Source organism: Ammodytes marinus (assembly GCF_949987685.1).
Source record: "Ammodytes marinus genome assembly, chromosome: 20".
In the NCBI taxonomy this organism is placed as follows: Eukaryota; Metazoa; Chordata; class Actinopteri; order Uranoscopiformes; family Ammodytidae; genus Ammodytes; species Ammodytes marinus.
This window is the reverse complement of record NC_137224.1, coordinates 25,005,351-25,030,466: the sequence shown is the minus strand read 5'-3', so window position 1 is coordinate 25,030,466 and position 25,116 is coordinate 25,005,351. Positions and strand designations below refer to the sequence as shown.

The 25,116-nt window shown below is 41.7% G+C and overlaps 1 protein-coding gene across 1 annotated transcript in view; it reads right to left on the bottom strand.

Annotated features, from left to right (window-relative positions):
• ryr2a (ryanodine receptor 2a (cardiac)) overlaps positions 1-25,116 on the bottom strand; it is a gene marked incomplete at both ends in the record, with an annotated part of 671,945 nt that overhangs the window by 303,886 nt on the left and 342,943 nt on the right. Inside the window, 4 exons of the mRNA XM_080049015.1 lie at positions 1,501-1,631; positions 1,851-1,932; positions 2,155-2,393; positions 21,788-21,848. Of these exons, the coding sequence (XP_079905141.1) occupies positions 1,501-1,631; positions 1,851-1,932; positions 2,155-2,393; positions 21,788-21,848 (513 nt within the window). The remainder of the gene's footprint in view (positions 1-1,500; positions 1,632-1,850; positions 1,933-2,154; positions 2,394-21,787; positions 21,849-25,116) is intronic.

Below are 25,116 nucleotides of genomic sequence, written 5' to 3'. Positions count from 1 at the left end.
GCTACGCAGCAGCCGGCAGGAGATACAATGTAGTGTCGCGCAGCAGCCGTCATCAATGGGTTAACACAGCTTTTCCAAACATACTACTTTTTATTTTGGAAGATAACATTATTTTACTTTGCACAAAGAAACAAAATTATTTCACAAAAAACAAAAACTACCAGGGTCAAAATGATTAGCCCCCTGAATAACTGACCTTTGTGTTGAGCCATAGCACAAACCACTGCTGTGCAATAATGTGCTTTAACTTTGTAATGCTCAATGCGTGTAAAATCAAGTTAAAACCATGGGTTATATTACAATTTACACACAGTATAAAAACTTCAGTAAGGGTTTGAGCTGTCACGTGAGACAGCATCAAGCCAAAACAAAATAAATCAGTTTAGACTTCAGAAAAATTATTGTTGATGCTCACAAAGCAGGTGATGGATATACAAAGTTATCGCAGCGTTTCCAAATGTCAAGAATTGGAGTGAGAAGTATCATCAAGAAACTCAAAGAGAGCCACACAGTACAGAACAAGCCTGGCAGAGGAAGGAAGCGAAATATTTCAAAGACTCTGGAAAGAAAACTAGTGAGAGATGTGTCTAAATACCCCAGAACAAATGCCAAGACACTAGTGAATGCTTAGCCACGTCGGGAATTGTAGTCTCAAATAAGACAATAACTAGAACCCTGCACAGGAACGGACTGCGAGGTTGCAGACCAAGAAAAACTCCACTTCTGCAGAAGAGACACCTCAAGCCAGACTGAAGTAAGCTAAATACAACCTGGAGAAAGATTATGTATACTGGAAGCGCGTCCTTTGGTCAGATGAGACTAAACTAGAGCTCCACAGAGATGCTGCTTATGTTTGGAGAAAAAAGGGAGAGGTGTAAAACCCAAAGAACAACGTCCCCACAGTGAAACACGGTGGTGGGAGTATTATGCTGTGGGGATGCTTCAGTACGTCTGGAACTGGGAATCTCGTCAAGGTGGAAGGAATCATGAAGAAAGAAGGATATGTGAAGATTTTGAAAGAAAACCTCAAGCAGTCAGCAGCAAAACTGGGTCTGGGTCGTCGCTTTGTCTTCAAAACACGACAAAGATCCAAAACATACGTCGCTCCTGCTGAAGAACTACCTCCAGAAGAGCAACGTGAACGTTATTGAATGGCCTGCACAAAGCCCTGACTTGAATCCCATTGAAAATCTGTGGGGTGGACTGAAGACCAAAGTCCATGCCAGAAGACCATCAAATCTGGAGGAGCCTTAGAGATTCGGCAAAGAAGAATGGGCTGGGATTGATAATTTTGTTTCTGTGTGTAAAGTAAAATAATGTAATCATCCAAAATAAAAGTAGGATGTTTGGAAAAGCTGTGTTAAAAATTCCTTGCTCTGTTTGACAGCAAAAAAAAGTAAGATTTACATACGTGGGCTAATAATTTTGTCCTCAACTGTATGTGAAATGGAAACACAAAATGCTGCCAAATATTGAAATGAAAAACATATTCATCAGTACCTGCTCTGTCTTTAGCTCCTTTGCTGTTGTAGATGGAGAAGCTGTTGAACTTGTTAATGTGAGGCTCTAAAAAGGCAACAGGGAAGGCTGCAGAAAAGGCAGCTAAACACTTCCCTAGTGCTGGACGCTGTCTGGAGAGGAGAGGAGTGGAGTGGAGATCATTATTTTTTGCAACCACAAGGCTATACAATCCTGCTTGACAAGTCAGAGTAAATCATGCTTATGTTAAGCTATATTTAACATTATATGTACATTCAAATGCTGTTCACAGTACATGTAGGCCTACACACCTAAATACAGACGAGGAAGAAACATGATTTTATAATAGGTTTAACTGTGGTGTACTGTACCTCTCTATATAGATGCTTTTGTTGGTTCCCAAAAAGTAGAGACTGTTGAGTATTCTGTAGCAGGAAACTTGGACATCATCCACTGGAAGAAGAGAGGCAAACAAATAAGAAACTCTAGGGTTTCCATTTAAGCGAGTTGTATGACTTTTTGGTATTTGCCAAATATTTTTGTTGTTGCATCAGAATGAAACCGCAATCTGTTTCATGGTCTTACATTATCCCCCAGATAATTATGAGAACTGTTAGGGTTATACATTTCATGCCTCAATCAAACAAAATGTGAATCTCACAAGTCAGTACGCACATATAAGGTCTTCTCCAAACATGTTGTGTCCGATGTGTTCAAACAGGGAAGAGAGAACGGGAAGCAGGGCAAAGGTGGTGTAGTTGATGATCTGAGTGACCCCTTTCGGCTGCTCCCTGCTGTGGGTAAATTGACCAAGCTTAAGGTTCTCCTGTGTCTTCTCCAGATCTTCTGCTGCGTTGTTGAAGTATGAGCGCAGTGCTGCCTTCACTGACTCCAGACCAGTCTTCATCACTGTCCTGACATATGGGGAAAGTTAGGTTTTCAATTACTACGTTTATAAGAGATATTCCTTCCCACCAACTGGATTTTAATAATTTGTCTCTGTTTCTAATTAAAAGCCGCAGGCACTTGAATATGTAGTTGGTTCAAACTCACTTACTATAACTTCTTTAGGCCCTTAAACTGTTTTTATTAATGTATTTGCTGAACTCAAAAGTATTCCTTACAGTGTCCTACTAGCCTGGAAATCCAGACCTGCCGCTAGCAAATTGGGGCGGACGTAACCGGATGACGACAGTGCTGTGCATGCGCCATCATAGCCGTGATAGTAAACAACAAAGATGGATGCGGATACGTTGTTTGAGTTTGAAACGGCTTTGACACTTTTGGAAGACGGCACTCAATTATTTCAATAGCAAGAAAGATGCGGCACATGCAGATTGCAATATGGTGATTGGCACAGTAATTATAATCCTTGTAAAGCAGTTTCACTAATATGTGTAGCCACTGTATGAAATATCACGTATTACCTGTAGGCTATATGTGTGTCACACTCCAGAGCCTAACGGCCTCCACACACATCCTACCTCTACTGCGCGTCTGCGTCTGACTTTTTTTCACCGACCGTGTAATCAACCTAGAGCGGCCACACATCCAACCTCAGACGCACTGCTGATGCCCGTCGGAGGCACGTCTGCAGCGACACTACACTTTACCTCAGGAGGCTCGCCTATTTTTTTCTGAGAGACGCGCGTCTCTCTCGGGTCTCGCTGCTTTAACTGATAGAGAAATACTCTGCTGGAAGTTATATTGACTTCATACCGGCAGCTTTCGCTGTAGTTTCACCATTTCCTGGTGTGTCCCTTTCAAAATAAAACTTCCAACAAGCGAAAATGTGGCGCACGGATTTCTGTCGAGACTCAATATTAGACTAAATATAAATCATATGCATCATAAATGACATAAAATAACTTCATTTTTAATGGGAATTATCTATGAAAACTCTATGTAGAAAGACAGGGCTCTCAGCGCTGCAGCAGCAGCAGTTGAGACGTTGTATGTGTGTCCGAAAAAAGTGCGAGACGCAGCAGTTACGGCAGGCAACGCGCTCCAGAGGTAGACGCAGGATGTGTGTGGAGGCCGTAAGGCCCGCTGCAGCTACTGCAATATAACGCTAAGAACAAAAGAAAAAGTAACTCAGAGCTGAGTCTCCAGCTCTCCTGAGCCAACAGTCCAGTCGTATGATATTAAGCTCAGTAGTGTGATGGAGAAAGTTTGTGAAAGCTTAAAAATTAGAACTGTTCATTGACACGAGCTGACTTGTCAAGTGGTGGTCCTCTTCGTCGTGTAGTCTGCAGGTGTCTGTGTCAAACATTTGGCTCCGAACTGCACGGCTGCTGTCCTGACACTAAAATACTGGGAAGTGTGGTCACTAACATAACACTCATAAACATAGCAACAGCATATCAACAATCACCTCTAGTAAACAAAAGAATAACAAACTGGAAAGGACCTTAAACGTGCCCTTATAAGAAAAGAAACAAGATGTACAAGAGTTTGTTTCCTCTCTTTCCTAGCCTTAAACGAGAGTTGTCAACTGGGGATTAAATGCAAAACTGTAAGGATCCTCTTTTGGTTAGAGACAACTCGGACACTTCATATAAGTAAACAATGTTATCAGGCCAAGATAGGTTTAATTAGCTCTCACTTACGACACATGACCTCATTCAAAAACCAATACATGCATCAGCCATTAAATCAGTCATAAATCAATCAAGGGAAGCATTAATTTATCAATTCACACCAGGCCATACAGGTACGATCACGGGTCAGCTTTGCAAAAAGATTGCTTCTTCAAGGTTGATCTGAAGTCAATATTTGTATAGAACACAGCTCATATACTCAAGTTATTTCCAGTAGCATACTTACATTGTGTACATATTGTAGAATAACGTTCTTGCATACTTATTTACTTCTTATTCTTATATTATATTGTTAGCTTTAATCGTTGGTTTAACCTAGAGTACATATTCTTTACACTTGTCGTGTTGAGAACTAGCATACATGCTAGTTCTCAACACCTGTCCACAGGAAGCTATTTGATGCTTCTATGGTCAGATTAGACAAGAATATTGGATAAGTAACCTGATGTCAAGGAAGTGAGCTTTAGCAATAGGCCGACTATAAAATATATAAAATATGTTGTAAGAAGTGAAATATGGGATTATAGCCTATTATAGAGCCTAGTTTCTGTCTCGTCATTTCCAACAAGTCCAGAATAGTTTCAATTTCTAGGGGGAAATGTTATCGAAAAGAGATGCATGTAATCATCTGCTAAATTCATAACACTAGTTTATCTAATAAAATATACAGTTTCAATTCATATTTGTTTGCCTTAACTTTTTACAACGCTACTTTTTCCACACTATCTGAATATATTTGCTTCCCGCTGGCCACACACTGAAACAACTCCTGATGTTTAGGCTATTATTTTAAAGTAGTGCAATAAGATTTAAAGCCACTATGAGTAGCATTTAAATATCTTTAAAACAGCCTCATGTTTCCTCTGATAGTCATAAATTACCTTTAACAGCAAACGAGACCACCAGTGCAAAGAAATATGTTTTAATATAGTTTTTATTACTGCATTTGGTCTGGTCGCACACCCAATCCGATTTCCGATTTGCGCATGCAGGCTCTATGGTCACCATAGAAAGTAAATAATATGGATGTAGCATCCGGGCTGACCTCAGTTATTCACACGGCATCCAATAATCCTAGTTTGTGCGTGTCGCCATCTTGTGAGATTTTTACTCCGCCTCACTCCTCTTGCCGAAAAGGGGAATCGACGTCACGTCGGGGGGAGGGAGATAGCTGACGTATACCTCCGAGGCAAAGTGAGGGACAACGGGCGGAGAGCTGTCACTCAAGAGATCGCGCCAATACATTTTAACCTCCAAAAGAATAAAAACTAGCGTGGGCCAAAAAAAATCACCCCCCTCAGTGTTGTCATTGAGATATGACCTACACATACAGACTAAAATGGTTTTGTGGCCCAGGCTGTAAATAGGTTTAATAAGACTTTGAAAATGGCCTATCTAACAAGTGAGTCAAAGAAAAACTGCTCGTCTTGGCGCCACCCCCAGTGGCACTTTCTGGTTACTACAGTTGTAGGTCACTTCCTTATTGGATGCCGGTAAAAATCGCTGAGGTTGGGGCTTGATGGTCACATATTCGTGACCATTGGTCGCAGATTTCAGTGTAGCACAGCAACACGATTTCAGAAGCCTAGGGAAAGGGAGCGGGAGCCTTGTTTGAGACAGTTATTTGTCGTCATAATGACTGATAACGGGGCTGAACCATCAAAGAAAAAAAGAAAATTAAATTAAGAAAAGCTAAAGGGGGACAGAGCATGGAGTAGGCACGATCGCTCGATAGCTCCCACAAGATATTTCAGACCTAACTGATTAAACCCTATTCTCGTCGATTTTTTTTGTGCTTGTGTTGCCGGTAACACTGATACTGTTTTGGAGAAATGCCCAGAAGCAAGAAAAACGCAAGAAGAGATTCGGCAGAGTCAAATATGTCATCGGACAGCGTGGTTAGCATGGACGTTGGTGCTAGCTCAGTGGCTTCCATTGCGGGTCTGCTTGAACAGCATAGAGCAGCGATAGCCGCCGAGTTTAAATCATCTTTCACCAGCATGGACGCTAAGCTGGACAGCATCCAGGCCGTGGTCTCAAGCCAGGGGAAACGTATAACCGATCTCGAGGAGAATGCAGAAACTGTTTGCGGACGCCTGGAGCAACTTGAGGCTACGTGCTCCTCACTGCAAGAAGATAACACGCTGTTGAAATCTAAACTATCGGATTTGGAAGGGAGAAGCAGGAGACAGAATGTACGTATCGTGGGCTTACCAGAATCACTTGAGGGTGCGCGCCCCACCGCCTTTTTCTCCGGGCTCCTCGTCGAGGTGTTTGGTGATCAAGTTCTCCCTTCCCCCCCAGAGCTGGACAGAGCTCACCGCACTCTGGCACCCAAACCGGGCCCGCATGAGAGGCCGCGATCAGTCGTTATCCGTTTTCACCGATACCAGACTAAAGACCTGATCATGAAGGAGGCACGTAAACAGGGCGAGCTGGAGTACCACGGCCACAAGCTCCGGTTTTACGAGGACTACAGCGCGGAGGTCGTGAAGCAGCGGGCTGAATACAAGCGGGTCATGGCTGAGCTTTATCAGCGCGGACTTCGTCCCTCTCTCCTCTTCCCAGCGAGGCTTCGCATTACTCTCCAGAGCGGCGAGAGAAAGTGGCTGCAGTCCGTCTCTGAAGCATCTAACTACTTATCTACACTGGGTGTGAGTCCGTAGTAAATACGATTGCCTGCTGTGAGTATACAATGTGGACGAATGCTCTTTTCATATCCCCAGCCAAACTCTTTGACTGAAGGTACCATACGCAATTTTTCTTTTTTCCTTTTTTTCTTTCAATGAGTAAATTAGCTGGGTGAACATGACATTTTTGTTGCTTGTCATTTTGAGTATTGTCTAGCTCACTCGCTTTTTTTTAAATTTATTCGTATCTCTATTTTAAAATGGCTAGATAAGCGTGTCTGTTCTTTATTTTTTATTTTTTTGCCATTTGGACAGATTGTCTAACTCACGCCTTGTTCCTTTTTTTTTTTTTTTGTATTTCGAATTTGTTGGTTGAGCACGGTATGTTTGTTTAGTGTGTTGTCATTTTGACAGTTTGCTGGATTGTTCATAGTGTTACTAGCTGTTATGGGGTGAATTGTACAAGACTTATGTGGGAAGCTAGCATAGGCTAGAAAGTTAAGGCTTAGAGTGTTTGTTGTGAGACTAGTAAGGATCTTTCGGGGTTTGCTGTTGAGAGCAATATATGGGGTGGGTTCTGGGTGGGATGGGGTGGTGTCAACTGGGGGTTCAGCTGTTGGGTTAGCACCTGCTGTGTTTTCAGTTATCTGTGTTTTCCTTTTTTTTGTGTGTTTTTTTTTTTTTTTTTCCCTCTGTATTTTGCTACTCTTTTTGTTATTGGAGCAACTCTTTTTACTCTCACTATAACTGAGCTAGATGAAGGGAAATCTTAATTTAATTAGTTGGAATGTCAAGGGGCTTAATCACCAAGTGAAAAGGGGTAAGGTCTTAACCCACCTAAAACGACTCAGGGCTGGAATAGTTTTCCTTCAAGAAACCCACTTGCATGACTCTGACCATGGGCGACTAAGTAAATGCTGGCGTGGACAATTTTTTCATTCTAATTTCAGGGCTAAGGCCAGGGGCACAGCTATCCTTATTGATAGTAATATTCCTTTTGAGTCCTCAAACATTATATCAGACAAAAATGGACGTTTTATTATTGTTTCAGGCAAACTTTACAATAAGTCAGTCATCTTGGCCAACGTCTATGCGCCTAATGTCGACGATGTAGAATTCTTTAAGAGATTTTTTTCTCAACTCCCCGATCTCAATTCCCATTCTCTTATTCTTGGTGGGGATTTTAATTGTTATCTAGATCCAGTCTTAGATCGATCTTCCCCCAAACCTGCCACTCTTAGCAGATCTGCAGGTTATATCAAATAATTTCTTGCTGATTATAGCCTCTCTGATCCATACAGGTTTTTATACCCCACAGGAAGAGAATATTCATTCTTTTCACATGTCCACCACACTTACACCCGAATTGATTACTTTTTTGTTGATAATTCATTGATGTCAGACCTTAAGTCATGCAGTTATGAAAGTATGGTGATCTCTGATCACGCTCCTCTGCTCCTTCAACTGGCTTTCCCTGACGTTGAGTATACAAGAAGGCAGTGGAGACTGGATCTATTGTTGCTCACAGATGAGAGTTTTCTTTCACACATCTCTACACATATTAAAACTTTTTTGAGTATAAATAAAACACCAGATGTGTCCAATGCAACAATTTGGGAAGCCCTGAAAGCCTATTTGAGAGGTGAAATTATATCATTTGCAGCATACAAAAATAAGTGTACAAAAAAGAAACAAACTGAAATTGCTGATCAGATTCTGAACATAGACAGACAGTATGCTAATTCACCTTCATCTGAACTTTACAAAGAACGTTTAAAACTTCAGACAGAATTCAACCTTCTTTCCTCTCGTCAGGTTGCTGACCAGTTGCTTAGGAGCAGAAGTACTTTTTACGAGCATGGTGACAAGATTGGTAAACTCCTGGCCAATCAACTGCGCGGATTTAGAGCGAAGCAACTCATCCCTGGAATACGGAAAGACAGTGGGTGTACAACATCAGATCAGAAATTGATAAACGAAAAGTTCAAAACATTCTATTCAAATTTGTATAGTTCTGATTGTACAGTAGACGCAGCGGTGATGGAAACCTTTTTCAGTAACCTAAACATGCCTTCCAACTCTCAAGACCTGAGACATAGCCTTGAGGCACCTATTACTCAGAGGGAAATTATTGCAGCAATAACATCTATGCAATCAGGCAAATCTCCTGGTCCAGACGGACTTCCATCTGACTTTTTAAAGAAATTTTCAGCCAAATTATCGCCTTTTTTATGTTCAGTATTCTCAGACTCATTTGACTCAGGTAAACTCCCGCCTTCGTTCTACCAGGCCTGTATTTCCCTGTTGTTAAAAAAGGATATAGATCCTCTAGATTGTGCATCATACCGACCAATTTCACTATAGAATACGGATGTGAAGATACTTGCTAAAATTCTCGCCCACAGATTGGAGGATGTTCTCCCCTCTATCATATCCCCTGACCAAACTGGGTTTATAAAGGGACGCCAATCATTTTATAATATCCGCCGGCTAATGAACATTTTATGTTCCCTCAGAAATATTGAATCAGAATGCCTCGCTTCTATGGATGCTGAAAAAGCATTTGATAGAGTAGAATGGAATTATTTGTTTTTCACCCTTGAGAAATTCGGTTTGGGTCCTGTTTTCACTTCTTGGGTTAAATTATTATATGCATGCCCTTCTGCCTCAGTATTAACAAACAGCCGTTACTCAAGTAGTTTTGATATGCACCGTGGGACCCGGCAGGGTTGTCCTTTGAGCCCACTCCTTTTTGCTATTGCAATCGAACCACTTGCGATTGCCATCAGAGGTAACAAACAGATTCAGGGGATATGGAGAGGAGGAATTGAACATAAGGTATCATTATACGCCGATGACTTACTTTTGTTTGTCGCCAAGCCAGCCACCTCTTTACCGGAGGCACTTTCTGTGTTGGAGGTCTTTAGTCAGTTTTCTGGCTATAAACTTAACTTGAGCAAGAGCGAACTCTTTCCGATTAATAAAGAAGCTCTTAAACTTGATTACACAGCTCTCCCACTCAAAGTGGTGACAGACCATCTGAGTTACCTTGGGGTATGTTTCACCAGAAATTTTAAAAACCTATTTAAATCGAACTTCCTCAAATTATTGGATCAGGCGAAGCAAATATTATCGAAGTGGTCTCCTCTGGCTTTCTCTCTCATAGGCAGAATAAATTCAATTAAAATGACATTACTCCCAAAGTTCCTATATCTATTCCAATGTCTCCCCATCTTTCTCCCCAAATCCTTTTTTCAGGCCCTTGACTCTTTAATGATAAATTATATTTGGAATGGTAAACACCCTCGGTTACGGAAAGCATTTCTTCAAAGACCAAAACAAACAGGCGGAATGGCCCTCCCTAATTTCCAATACTATTACTGGGCTGCTAATATCCGTTCTTTAGTGTATTGGGTGCATTTTCACCTTGACGACTCAGCCCCAGTATGGGTAACAATGGAGTCCAGCGCTGTTAGCCCATTGTCTCTATCTGCCCTCTTAAGCGCCGCACTTCCACTCTCTTCGGCTATTCCCAACAGTAACCCCGTGATTAAGCACTCCCTTCGAATCTGGACACAATTTAGGAAGAATTTTGGAATGCAGAATTTTTCACTTTTCAGCCCAATTGCAGCTAATCATTTATTTACTCCCTCGACGGTGGATGGTGCATTCAAGATCTGGCATAAAAAAGGCTTAAAATGCATCGGTGATTTATTTATTAATGATCTATTTGCTAGTTTTTCCCAATTGACAAAACATTTTGGTATCGAAAAGACACATTTTTTCCGATTTCTGCAAATCAGGCATTTTACGCAGAAGTTAATTCCCCAATTCCCTTATAAACCGCCAGCCAATCATGTTGATTTGTTTCTTTCTGTGAACCCCACATTAAAAGGCTCAATTTCTGTGTTTTTCAACCTTATTTCGAAGTTGCATAGCCCCTCATTAGCAGCTATAAGAACCCTGTGGGAGCAGGACCTAGGTTCTGCCTTCACAGATCACATGTGGGATTCAGTCCTGGATCGGATACACTCTATCTCCATGTGCGCCCGACATGCTCTTGTGCAATTTAAAGTAGTACATCGTATCCACATATCTAAAACCAAATTAGCTCGTATGTTCCCCGATGTAGACCCGACCTGTGATAGCTGTAAGAGCGCACCGGCATCACTCTTTCACATGTACTGGTTGTGTCCCACCTTGACTGAGTTCTGGACATCAGTTTTTCAAACGATTTCTGAAGTACTTCAGCATCAAATTAAGCCAAACCCTTTCACTGCAATTTTTGGCATTGCACCAAATTCGGGCTTACCCAAAGTGAAGCTGAGAGTACTGGCCTTCACCTCACTACTTGCTCGCAGGACTATCCTTCTCAAGTGGAAAGATCCTGCTCCTCCTTCCCACTCACATTGGATTAGAGACATTATGTCATGTATGAATCTGGAAAAAATTTGTTGCACTACCCAGGGATCTGAGACTAAATTTCATAAAATATGGCGCCCCTTCCTAGACTATTTTAAGAAACCGACCACATTAATTGAAGAGTAGCTACCCCCCCCCCCCCCCCCTTTTTATTTGATTCAATTTTATTTCTTTGTTTTTTTTTGTTTTTTTTTCATATTGATTGATTGTTTGTTTTTGTTTCTTGCGGTGTGTGTTGTTGGGTGTGAGGGTGGGATGTGGGTGGGGTATGTTCGGGAGAAAAAGGGGAAAAAATGTGTACTCTATGTGCTACAATTTTGTTATTATTAACATTTAATAAAAAAACCTTTGAAAGAAAGAAAAGCTAAAGGGGAGAGTGATAGACGGGCGGGTGGAGGGTGTTGCCAAGCAACGTGTACACAATTTCACAGGAGTGAACTAGACTGCAGTGTTTACTCCTAAATGAATGAGCGGTACTAAAACAAAGTTTACTTTGCTTCACCATCATCAAATGACCATTATTCATCTGAAATAGTCATTATTTACAACAACATAAACACATTATCGTGATCCATACTAACTGCCCTCTCTCGCTTTCTGTGAGGACACGGAATCTTTCAGCTCCGTGAGAGTAGAGGTGCCACTGCATCAACTCATTGCAATCAGATGTGTGTGGCACTGACTGGCATTAGTTGATGCAGTGTCACTAACCACTCTCACGGAGCCGAAAAGAGTCCGTGCCCTCACACTTTCAACACACGGACATGCACTATATTGCGTCCTAATCATTTGACACTTGCACGGCCGGCACGCGCTAGAAAACACCTTTACGACAGCTGGTGTCGTAAAAATACTACCGCTTTTGTCCAAAGGGGCCGCCAACTGACAAAGTTACTCGTAGTAGCTTATAAGCAAAACATTTATAGACCTACCTGGGGCCTATTTCAGGAAGAGGGTTTTAAAGCAACTCAGATTATGTTTGCACTGACATAGTGGAAGCTCTGGATTTTCTGTTTCAGGAAGCAGGTTCAGCGCAACTCAGAATCCGTTACTAGGGCAACATAAGTTGTGGGCCTGTCAAAATCTAAATAATATGTATATATTTTTTCTTCCAAATTAGATTAATTTGTGTCTGAATGTGTCTGAATTAGGGGTGTGCACGTGTACACGTGTAACCGTTTAGTAAATCATAACCGTTTAGGAAAAATCAATAAACAAAAACCGTTTTTTTTTTTTTTTCCTTCAAATTTCAAAGTTTTTAAATATGTTCTGGAGACACGCGTTTATTGATTTTACATCACTAATAAACTAATTGGGGAGGATAAAAGCTAGTCTGCCGAGAATCTGTCCCTCGGCGAGTGTGTGTGAGTGAGTGTGTGTATCGGCGCACACACACACACGGGGAGTCGCCGTGCTGGGGCTCGACTCACAGCCACGGACGAGTGATGAAAGATAACCTAAAGATTAAAGTTACCCGGTTGACGTGAACTACGCTCGTAAGTAGCCCGAACTTTATAACACCTGTTCAACATGCATTTAACGTGGACATGTAGAAAGCGATAGGCTATATTAATCAGGAAATGAATGAAGCGCGATTATGACGGCGAACGTGTGTGTGTGTGTGTGTGTGTGTGTGTACCATGGACCTATTATAAGAGGTGTGTAAACGAGCGTAGTTCATGTCAATTGTGTGTTTACAGGCGAACGAACGCGTATGTGTGTGTGTGTGTGTGTGCGCGCGCGCCTACAAGACGGCAGGGGCACGAGGACAATGACGTCACGGTTAACCGTGTACACGAAAAAAAATTTGTCGTGTACACTGTTAGGCATTTTTGTAAACGTTCACACCCCTAGTCTGAATTCAATACAAAATGTCAGTACGTTACAATAATAATTCAAATATTGTTGGATTATGGCTATTTTTTTGCGTGGCTGAGCTGGATTTCCCAGGAATGTCATCTAAGCGCATCACAGCTATGTGGAGCAGCAGGACCTGCACTAGAAGTATTGCTAGCCTTTCATTGAAGCTGCCGTCTCATATTGGATAATATCTTTAACTGACGTGTGTCATCAGCCAGTCAAATTTTGATGTGTAATAGGGCTGGGCGGTATGACGGTATCATACCGTGGACGGTATAAAAGTGTCGACCGGGAAAGATTTGGCCATATCGTTTATACCGCAGAGAAAAACAGTTCATGTCGCGGGAGGCAGCTGTCCCTCCGCTTCTCTACCGTCACAGGGTTTTTCCTGCATAGAGAATTTTTCTGCGCCCCCCAAAGCGGATTTATCGAGCGCCAAAGGAAAATCAGGAGCGCCAAAATGATAAAGATTGAGAATAAATATAGCTATTTAAAACCTCTCCAAATTCAGCCCAATTTAAGTCAGCCTTCTTAAGGGGCTGGGCAATAACTTGAATTTAATTTTCGATTACTATTACGGCTTCCCTCAATCATGAATACAAAATAATCATAATTAAACTATCATTGTTCCGCACGCATGCAGGCTTTTAAATGCAGCGAACCCTTTCAGCCGTGCGCTCCGAACTCCCTCACCTGATAGTTTAGCTTTCGGCTGGACAAGAGAGTAGGAGGGAGAGGTTGCGCATTGCCGGTTGATTTTAAAAACTTCTAGAGGACGAGAATAAAGGTAAAACTAATTGTGTTGTCTTCAGACTCACAACAGACTAAAATAATGTGCGCAAGATATGTCACGTGTGGACACGCAAGTCACGTGACATACGCGACCGCGAGAGAGAGAGAGGAAAAAAGGCATATGTGACCATGTCTGCACCTCAAAACATCCAGACCAATTTGTTTATTCACTTTAAGTTGAATCATAGTGGTCTATGACCAAGCAATCAATGAATAAAAAATACAGGAGGTTTAAAGCTCCTTGACTCCTGCCACCACAACTGTCAACACTGTACAATGCAACTGCCTATCCACCCTGCTTCTTGACATAAATAAATCATGCCCTCACATTCCTGCTAGTGTGAGAATAGTTTTAATTTGACATATTGTGCTTTTTTCACTTATACTTTATTTTGTATACTTTTGTATGTTTATTAACTTCACATTCTTGAGCACAGGCTCACCATCATATTATTGCACATAAAAATACTGTATATACAGAGGCAGGCAGTTTCAGTAGATACTTTGCCCAAGGTCAGGGGAGAACTATTTGTGTGGGATGTGTCACCACATGACAACTGGCCTAGCAACGACCCCGCACCCTCCCTTCACCTCTCTTATGAGCAGTGTAGTGTAAACCATGAAATGTATCTTATGAGGACCAGCAAGAAGAAGACGTCATCGGGAAGCCAAGCCTAACATCTACGGCCAGCCTCTAACACAGTGTTACTCATTGCGCGGCTCTTCTTTGTGCAGCTCGCATGGCAGTAAAAAAATACTGTGATATGATCATGCAGTTAATACAGATATTTCATAAAACCATTAAAAACAAGCAGATCTATAACATCAAAAATGTTAAACTAACGTGCCTGCTCTCTTACAAATAATTAATAAAATAATAAGTCAACAGCGGCATTACAAGGTGGAAATACAGACTAGAAAATATATTTAAACTTGCTCAGCCCTACGCAGACTGACCGCCGGGTTGCCAGATTTGCGGTGTTCATGCATTACAAGGGAGAATGTGCTCTTGGATAGATTGGGCTACGGTGGGGGAAAAAAAGAACTCACGGTCAATAAAAATATGTTATGCATACCGTCTATCACAAGCATGCTCACGAACATGGAGTATATTAAATTATTTGCAATGTCCAATTTGCTATCGCTAAATTGGACATTTAAATTGGAGGACACTAACAACCTGGCAACCATACGCACGGTACCGCAACAACGCTAGCTTGGATGCGATTTCAACATTTCATGCTGGTTAATTAACTGGTGTTATAAGGACTGAAAGTGATTGAACATGTGCTGAAAATTGATAGATGTCTATTCATAACCAGTTGGGCACCAGTTGGACAGATACAAAGCTCCACAAACGAGGAAAATGAAGTGTGTTGGCTAAACTGCATATTGTATGTTCACTTTGATCAGGCAGGGCTCCCAATGTCTCTGAATTATTCCAGAAAAATAATAGGCTGCTAAACAGCTCAAATAGGACACAGTTGAATTAGCCTCTTAATTTTCCTCTCATAGTGCACCAGATTGATGCATTTACCTTTTGAAAGGTAAAAAAAAAATTATTTCAGGGGGGTATTATATGAACACACCCTTGTTGATTGAATATGTCATTCATAATTCTTTTTTACAAATATTTTACTAAAAAGTAGGGTAATAATTTATTCTTCAATAGCTTTGATGTTATGTGACCCAGTGTCTCCAAATTATTCCAGATAATAGTAGGCTACACAGTCACACAACTCTTAATTTTCCTCCAAAAGTGCACCAGATTGATGCATTCTGGGTTAAATGGTACCAAATTTTCTTCAGGGGGAGCATGCCCCCGGACCCCCCTAAGGACTGGGTTCCCTCAGTTTCACAAAATTCTGTGGGAAACACTGGTTCAGGAATTACATATTAATAAGGCATGCTTATGTATGACTGGATGTATAGCTTTTGATACTTTGCGGTAAAAATGGCTCTCCTGTTGACTTTGTCCTGTCAGTGCGGCTCTCCTGAAAAAAATAGTGAATACCACTGCTCTAACACATAGTCAACCAATCAGAGATAATGTATTTGTTTCCATATAACACTATGTCCCACCATTTTAACTTTAGTCTTACTGGGGACGCCTTTTGAGAACCAGTAAGCTTCATGTAGACCTACATGTTTCTGCTCACTTGATTAAGATAATAAACCTTTAAGCTTTGAAATAAATCTTCTACTTGTTTTTCCTTCTTCAACTCTGGTTAAAAGAACAAGAAATATTTTTCCTAACACTAGCAAAATGCGTGCCCTATCAACTCCATTTGCAACGGGATATTTTTATTTTTACATATTTTATTCAATTACTAAAAAAAATTCACTTATTTAGCCTATTTCTATTCTCCCTGTTTTCAGTTCAATTAGGCCTTTGTTTAAAGTCCAAAGTCATAGTGTTAATAGAAAAAAATGTGTAGAATAAATGCATAATGTTCTTAAATCAATAATTAACTGTCTTTAATAATCGTGATTACACAATGTGATTACTCAAAATAATCATGGTTATGATTTTTTCATAATCGAGCAGACCTTCTTGCAATTTCCATGGTTTAGATCAGGGGTGGCCACTAGGTCGATCGCGATAGGGTAGTGTGGGTCGATCGCGTGGCATTCTTAAAAAAATTTAAAAAAAATATATATTTATTTTTAACTATGAAAAAGCGAACGAGCCGTGTGAGCATGCGCCGACGTTCGGTGGAGGGAGAGAGGACACCACTTTCTAATTTGACATACAGTACATATCAGTTTGTTAGCCAGTGAGCTAACCACAGCTAATCCAAGTCAAGGAAGTGGAGAGGCTTCTACACTGTGACAAATTCTACTATGTAAAATACAGCCAGAGAGAGGAAGACTGTTCAGACAAACAGACCACCACATATATCTAGTGGGGCAGAAGTGATCATTGAGAAGGATTTTTTTTGTATGACTCTATAAGTCTGCCTTTAAGATAAACCTATGCATTTGTGTATATTTCTTGCTCTTTTAAATTAGAATTGCTTAAGCCAGTGATTTTCAAACGCGGGGTTATGGCAGGGGGGGCGCGGATGAATATGTGAGTTTGTGTTTTTTATATTAAGATCACGGCATAGCTGGACAAGAGTTATTCTGCTTCATTCCTCTCACTGCATTTAAATGCATTTATTATATTACAGAGAAATAGGTCTCGTTAAAGAAAAAGAGCACCAAGCCCAACCCAGAGGACCCTGCATGCATTTTTTTTTATTTTTTATTAATATTTTTATGGAAAATCCATGTGTCTTTCTTCAATTGCTTCTAATTCATCAGACCCATTGTCTCCAAATTATTTGTATATTTAGCCTCTTAATTTTCCTCTCAAAGTGCACCAGATTCATGCATTTCACTTTAAAAAGGTGAAAAAAAATCTCCCGGGGGGGCATGCCCCCGGACCCCTCTAGGAGGGTCTGGTTCTCTGCTGGCTACTATTTTCCTCCAGCAGGACATTGGAGGTACTAGCGTGGCACTGGATGTGTGAATGACATTTAACTAGGCAATAATTTGGGCAAGTCTGTCTGCCTATCTTTCTCACTCCGCTGATATTTATTGGAGACTTTGGTTGTATGCAGCAGTTTTTTCTTTTCTATACTGGAAAATACCTTTAGGCTGCAATTCTGCAGACATGTTTCCTCTTAACTGAGAACCGTACCGTACAGAACAGAACAGAACCGTGACTTAAAAACCGAGGTACGTACCGAACCGTGACTTTTGACCCCTAATAGTAGGTGGTAGCTCACTTTGACTTGGTCATTTTAAAAGTAGCTCACAAGCTGAAAAACAGTGGCCACCCCTGGTTTAGATCAATTAGAAACAATTACATTATTAAATATGTCTAGTCGTTTTTAGTATTTTGACTTCATATCTACAGGCTGTTTATTGTGATTTCATAAGCGTCAGTGAGCTCCATGGTAACGCAGTGATTGACAGGCTGACTGAAATGCTCTTCATCTGGACAGAAATTCCCTTCTCCCTGTTAAACTGTTAAATTAAACGTTTGCCGTTGTCGGTCGGCAAAACAGAACATTCCACTTACTTGCTAATGAAAGATTTGAGTGCCGTCTTCCAAATCGTAAAGGGTCGAGGCCAAAGCAGTCTCAAACTCACACAACATATCCGCAGCCATCTTTGATGTTTACTATCACGGCTTCGACGTCGCATGCACGTCACTGTCGTCATCCGGTTACGTCCTCCCCAGAGTACCATATAAAGGGCTCTGGCGCGCCCATATTAGATAGAACCAATTGAAACGTGAGCCCAGATTTCTGGTCTTCTTGATAAAGCTTCAACGGAGCGTGTCCAGACCAACAGGGGCAGCAAATTTAATTTGCCAGCGCCTAGTGGCAGGTCTGGGAATGCCAGGCTACCAGATTCATGCATTTCACTTTAAAAAGGTAAAAAACAAATCTCCCGGGGGGGCATACCCCCGGACCCCCCTAGGAGGGTCGGGACCTCGGATGGCTACTATTTTCACCCAGCTGGACATTGGAGGCAATAGCGAAAAAACACTGGGTGTGTGAAGGACATTTAGCAATAATCAAATATTTGGGCAAGTCTGTCTGCCTATCTTTCCCACTCCGCTGCACACTCAGTCACTACTATCCATGCTTACAGGAAGCAGGATTAGACCACTGGATTAAGATGTTCAAATGTATTTTAAAAAACAAAAACATACTTAGATAAAGATGTTAAAATGTTTTTAAAAATATTTTAAAAACTCACAAAGATGTTTAGAATGTTTCAAAGATATGTTTAAAATGTGTAAAATAATGAAAAGATCTTTCAATACACAGGGATTAAGATTTTTTTTTTGGGGGGGGGCTCAGATGAAATTTGTTCTCTGAGGGGGGGCTCACTCTCTCACGCTTTGAAAACCCCTGTTTTAAGCAGTTTACTACATGGGTAAGCTCGGTTAGCTCTCTTGAGCACTGACATATCTAGCTTCTATTCAGGGCTTAAGCCTTGAGTTTCACCTTCAAGGAGGACAACTACCCTAAACATACAGCCATATTTACAATGGAATGGTTTAGATCAAAGCATAGTTATGTGTTAGAATAGCCCAGTCAAAGTCCAGATCTAAATACAATCAGGTCAGCCAAAATCTCTTACTTTAAGGAGAAGCTGACAACGTGTGGTACTGATGCGAGGACGTTTTGGACCACAGTTAAGTCCATGGAAAACAAACTCTCTTCTCCAAGCTTACCTGCATCCATGGTTTTTGATAAGGTTGTCATTACCGACAAGTGTCGCATGGTTTCTCTCTTTAATCAATACTTTGTAAACTCCACTCTAGCTTTCACTTCTGCTGACCCACCACTCACTTTGCCCTCCCCCTCCATCACCACTAGATTTTCCTTTAAACCATTCTCATTTTCTGAGGTTCGGGATGCTTTCCCGATTGGACTCAAATAAGTCTGCTGGCTTTGATGGGTTGGACCCAAAGTTTCTCAAAGCAGCCACTCATCTTATTGCTGACCCAATCACAAGGTTATTCAACCTGTCCATTCATCTCTCCACATTCCCTTCTTTCTTCTCAGCTTTGATAGTTCCCCTCTTTAAGGGTGGCTCTAGCGCCGACCCCAATTGCTAACGGCCTATTTCCATCTTGCCATGCTTGGCTAAAGTACTAGAGAAGCTGATCCTCAAACAACTGGATTTTTTTCTTACCACAAATCACATTTTGTCTTATCTTCAATCTGGGTTTCGTTCTGGCCATGGATGCATCACAGCCACACTTAAGGTCCTTGACGACATCATTACTGACTTGGACAACAAGCAGGTCTGTATTGCCAGCTTTATAGACCTAGCCAAGGCATTTGATTCAGTTGATCACATGACCCTTTTGAGTAGGCTCTCTAGCATTGGTTTATCCCCCACCTGTTGCAACTGGTTTGCCAGCTACCTGACTAACCGAATCCAACAGGTCAAGACAGAGAACATTCTGTCGGAGCCACTAGTTATTACTAAAGGGGTGCCTCAGGGATCAATCTTGGGGCCTATGCTCTTTTCCATCTATATTAACGATGTGGCCAAGGCTGCAGGCAGCTCCAGCATCCACCTTTATGCTGATGACACTATCCTGTACGCATCTGGCCCTTCTCTCTGCTCCGCAGCCTCCACTCTTCAGGACAGTCTCACTTCTATTGAGCACTCTTTCCACAACCTCCATCTACGGCTCAACTCTAAAAAGACCAAATGCATACTTTTCGATCGGAAAAACAACACTTCCAGCCCACCCAAGATCCTTTGCGCTGACAACTCCGAACTGGAGTTTGTCAAGTCCTACAAATACCTAGGGCTTTGGCTAGACTCTTCCCTATCATTCTCCGTCCATATCAACAATATTCAGACTAAAGTGAAAGCCAGATTGGCCTTTCTCTTCCGGAACAAAGCATCCTTCACACGCTCTGCTAAACTTACACTTGTAAAAATGACCATCCTGCCCATCCTTGACTATGGTGATACAATCTATAAAATGGCTTCAAAAACAGCGCTACACAAACTGGACGTTCTTCACCATTCAGCTATCCGCTTTGCCACCAATGCTCCCTTTCATACACACCACTGTGAACTTTTCAAACTGGTGGACTAGCCCTTCCTCCAAACCCGCCGACTCCGACATTGGGTCCAGTTTATTTATAAGACACTCCTGGGCAAGACCCCGTCTTACCTTTCCTCCCTTCTCCATCTCTCCAGAAGCACTTACCGCACAAGATCATCTGAGCTTATCAAACTCACTAACCCACTCACCAGGACTACCTTCGGCCGAAACTCCTTTCATTTTGCAGCAGCTTTTGACTGGAACAACATTCAAGACACCCTCAAACTTACAGCGTTTACTTCACAGTCTGCCTTCAAGCAGAAACTTAACATTGTTTTAGTAGACCCCCCTGCTCCTGTTGATTCCACTGTTTCTCACTTGCATACACCCTTCACACACAATATATCATTGACACATCTTAATTTTTTTTTTTCACCCAGACACATGCATCCGCTCGCATACACATGCTCGCACGCACACACACGCATACATTCGTTTAATTTTTGTGTTGTTTCTTATTTATTACACCCTGTCCAGACCTCTACACCCGTCCCGACTAGTTTTTAGTGCTTTTGTGTTTTCTATTGTGTTACTGTACATAGGCTGTGCATTTGTACATCCGTTTTATATTTGTCTAAGTGAGTCATGCTTGTGTATTTGTTATTTGTACCTTTACTCCTAGTGGGGCCTCTTGGACCAGATCAATATTGTAAATAAGAAACTGTTCTTAATGTTTTATCTGGAAAAATAAAGGTTTAAATAAATAAAAAAAAACAATTGAGAATATCTGGAAAGACTTTTGCTGAAAATTGCTTTTCACAGACGCTTTCCATCCAATCTGACGCTGAATCTGAAGCTCGAGCTATTTTGCAGAGAAGAATGGGCAAAAATTTCAGTCTGTAGATGTACAAAGCTGGTAGAGACATACCCAAATAGACTTGGAGCTGACTTGCAGCGATAGGTGGTTCTACAACGTATTGACTCAGGGGGGCTGAATACTTTTGCACGCCACAGTTTTCAGTTTTTTATTTATAAAAAAAATCGTAAATCATATTTCATTTTCATTCCACTTCACAATTATGCGCCACTTTATGTTGGTCTATCACATGAAATCCCAATAAAATAAATGTACGTGTGTGGTTGAAACGTGACAACGTGGAAAAGTTCAAGGGGGATGAATACTTTTTCAAGCCACTGTACCTATACTGTGATATAAAATTACCTATACCTACACCTAAGCTGGATTGGCTGACCAAGGTTTTGTGCCGCACTTCACTGACTGTAACTACACTGGTGACAGCCTCAGGGTCCTAAAGGTCTACATGAAACAGCTATGTGGAATTCTACAATGGCTTGGTCAAACAGTTTTATCGTCCCTTGCGTAATGACATGGGGCAAACACATATGTCACAGTTCAGGTCTTTCCTCACCTGGCATCCAGGCTCTGTCCCAGAATCTGCAGACAGCTGACTATGGAAGTAGCATTGTTACCTGGAGAGGAGACAGGATAACATATTCAACAGAAAACACTCCATACATACTGGTTACTATCTGTAAGGAATTTGGTGAGTCAAGAAGTACAGCTCACTGTCTGATAAAAAAAAGGAATAAAGTCTTATCCATGAGTTTTACAAGCCTTTTCATTCTGAGCATTTTATACTGCCAAGAAAACTAGAAAGCAACAATCCTGATAGATACCAATAAAAACAATTTATCTGCCCAAATGTGCAGGTTGTAGGTTTGAGCATGTAGAGGTGGATTCAGTGTTCTATATTACTTCATGAATACATATCGATTCAACAAGATGTTAAAACATTGACTCAAATAATTTCCCTAGAGTCAGATTAAGGGTGTATTCACACTGGGAAAGTCTGCTAGTTCACTTGCTTTGGTCCAGACCAAATAGAATTTATATTTTTCTTGTTTGGTGTGGTCTACTTTCACATTGCCCTTTTTGCAAGTGAACCAGCATTATGAAGCAAAACCACACATGTGCTGACGTCATTCATTCATTGGACAGACATTCTGCCTGATCTACAGTTTGATCTAATATATGGTTTGATTAATAAATACATCTAAAAAAAGAAAAGCATCAAATTAGTGTTATTTCATATTGTTAAAATATGAATGTCATTGCGACGTTTTGTGGCTTGTAGCCTATGAAGTGAAACGTATAATTTTCACTGTACATTTTTCCTGTACAGTCTGGCTTTGATGTAGTTGTAGGCTGCACGTCTTCGGGCCAGGGATGCACTGAAGTCGGGGTAGAAAAAGATCTTGTGCCCGCGAAAACAAAAGTTGTCCCTTCTCTTCCCAAAGACACGCTCTTTATCTTGGTAGTTGTGGAAAAGCACAATAAGAGCTCTGTTGTTATCCCCTCCGTCGGCTTTCGCTCTCCCCACCCTGTGTGCGCGGTCCAGCCTCAGCGGTGCCGGTGTGGGGATGAACTCGGGCCAGAGAATCTCTGTAAAGAGCTCCATCATGAACTTGGCCGGGTCCCGATCCTTCCATCTTCTCCTGGATACCCACCACCCTTAGATTGGATCTTTGTGAACGATTCTCCAAATCATCCACCTCGTCAACGAGCACATTATACTCCGAGTGGCATAATCGCTCTCCAGTAGGGGTGTGAACGTTTACAAAAATGCCTAACCGTGTACACGACAAATTGTTTTTTGTGTACACGGTTAACCGTGACGTCTCACCTCTTATAATAGGTCCATGATACACACACACACACACACACACACACGTTCGCCGTCATAATCGCACTTCATTCATTTCCTGATTAATATAGCCTATCGCTTTCTACATGTCCACGTTAAATGCATGTTGAACAGGTGTTATAAAGTTCGGGCTACTTACGAGCGTAGTTCACGTCAACCGGGTAACTTTAATCTTTAGGTTATCTTTCATCACTCTTCTGTGGCTGTGAGTCGAGCCCCAGCACAGCGACTCCCCGTGTGTGTGTGTGCGCTGATACACACACTCACTCACACACACTCGCCGAGGGACAGACAGATTCTCGGCAGACTAGCTTTTATCCTCCCCAATTAGTTTATTAGTGATGTAAAATCAATAAACGCGTGTCTCCAGAACATATTTAAAAACTTTTAAATTTGAAGAAAAAAAAAAAAAAACGGTTTTCGTTTATTGATTTTTCCTAAACGGTTATGATTTACTTAACGGTTACACGTGTACACGTGCACACCCCTACTCTCCAGAACAACAACTCTGTCACTATAGTCGGATAGCCCAGCTTCTTCTTTGCGCTCCAACGAAGGCGGTCGCTTTTATGTTCCCTCCTGACCCTTATCTCTCCTGCTTCTGCCTTTGTCTTGTGCTGTCTTTGTCTAAATCTATCAGAGCCTCTCTCTGCATTTCTCTCTGAAACCTAAAATCAAGAAAACTGGGCAAAGGGGAACCCGCTTGGCCTGACGGAACGTTTGCAGGGGGATACACGCTGGACCCGTGGGGGAAGTGGAACACTGTGTGTCTCTCCATACTTTCCATCGAGGACGTGGAAGATGTTTACATTATTGGGATTATGGTATGCTTCCTGCTGTTTGGAGTTGGCTGCCTCCTGTTCTACCGCAAAGCTAGGAAGGTGATGGCAGCATATTCGGCTATTGGAAAGCTGCCCGTAATGATAGAGGGACTGTGCCGGGCTGCCAGCAATCTGGAAGCGATTCCTGGACTTATTCGCAAAAAGGATTCCATCTTGGAGCGGTTGGACAACCCGTGACGGGTAAAGAGGCCACAGGAATCAGCTATTTTGGATTATTACCAGTGACTTAAATTGTAGGCAGTACATTCCAGCACCGGCCAACATATTCGCTATCTTCATTCGGCTTCCCCACATCGGCCTTGGATGTTATGCAAACAGACACTCTGCTCCCCACCCTCCCCCACACCTCCTCTCCTGTGAACTTGGTCTCTGGTTCAGAATCTTCAAGGTCGTCTCCATGGCCGTCAACAGCACCAGGCGGCAGAGACACTTGTTGAGTCTGAGCGTTGATTAAATCCACGGCCTTACACACACACACACATACACCCCTGGACTCAACGCCTTCTGGACTCAACGCCTTCTGGACTCCCCCCCTCTCCCTCCTCATTACGGTGCGGTATACTGCGATGGGCTGCGTGAGCCTGTTGGCTGCGTGCTCCCCCCAGTGTCTGAGCTGTGACACTTCCCCTCCCTTTGACCCTTCCCCCATCCCCAATGTGCAAGTCCTCAAGTTTTCTGTCTGTGATGTTTTTCTATGTGCTTTCTGTGCCAAGGTGTTTTTTTTCCTAATCCCACACTGCACTCCCTAACCCTAACTCTGATCTTCTTTGACTTCCCCAACATATTTGAGGACCGGTGATGCAACAAAAGTATTTTGTTTCAAAGGGGTAACCCCAAAGTAAGCTGTAACTAAAATAAATGCAGATAAAAATGAAAAATGTTCTGGAGCCTGCCTAAATTAGAGCTGGAAGACCGGTAGGGCCAGCCCTCCTAAATCTTTAAGTCTGCAAACATGTTTTTTTTACCTATACTTTGTGCTTTGTATCCTCAGACAAAAGGAACAATAATTGAATCCAATCTTTATGTAACAGCTTTTGGCAGAACAATTGGTATACTTTGAAATAAATACAAAAACCTAGGCGAAGTCACCATTTTGATTGCATTCATTCGACTAATCATGGCTAGAGGAAGTGTCCGCAAAAATTAAATATCATGTTTAAGTTTATCAGTCATAGCACTGTAGTTCAATTT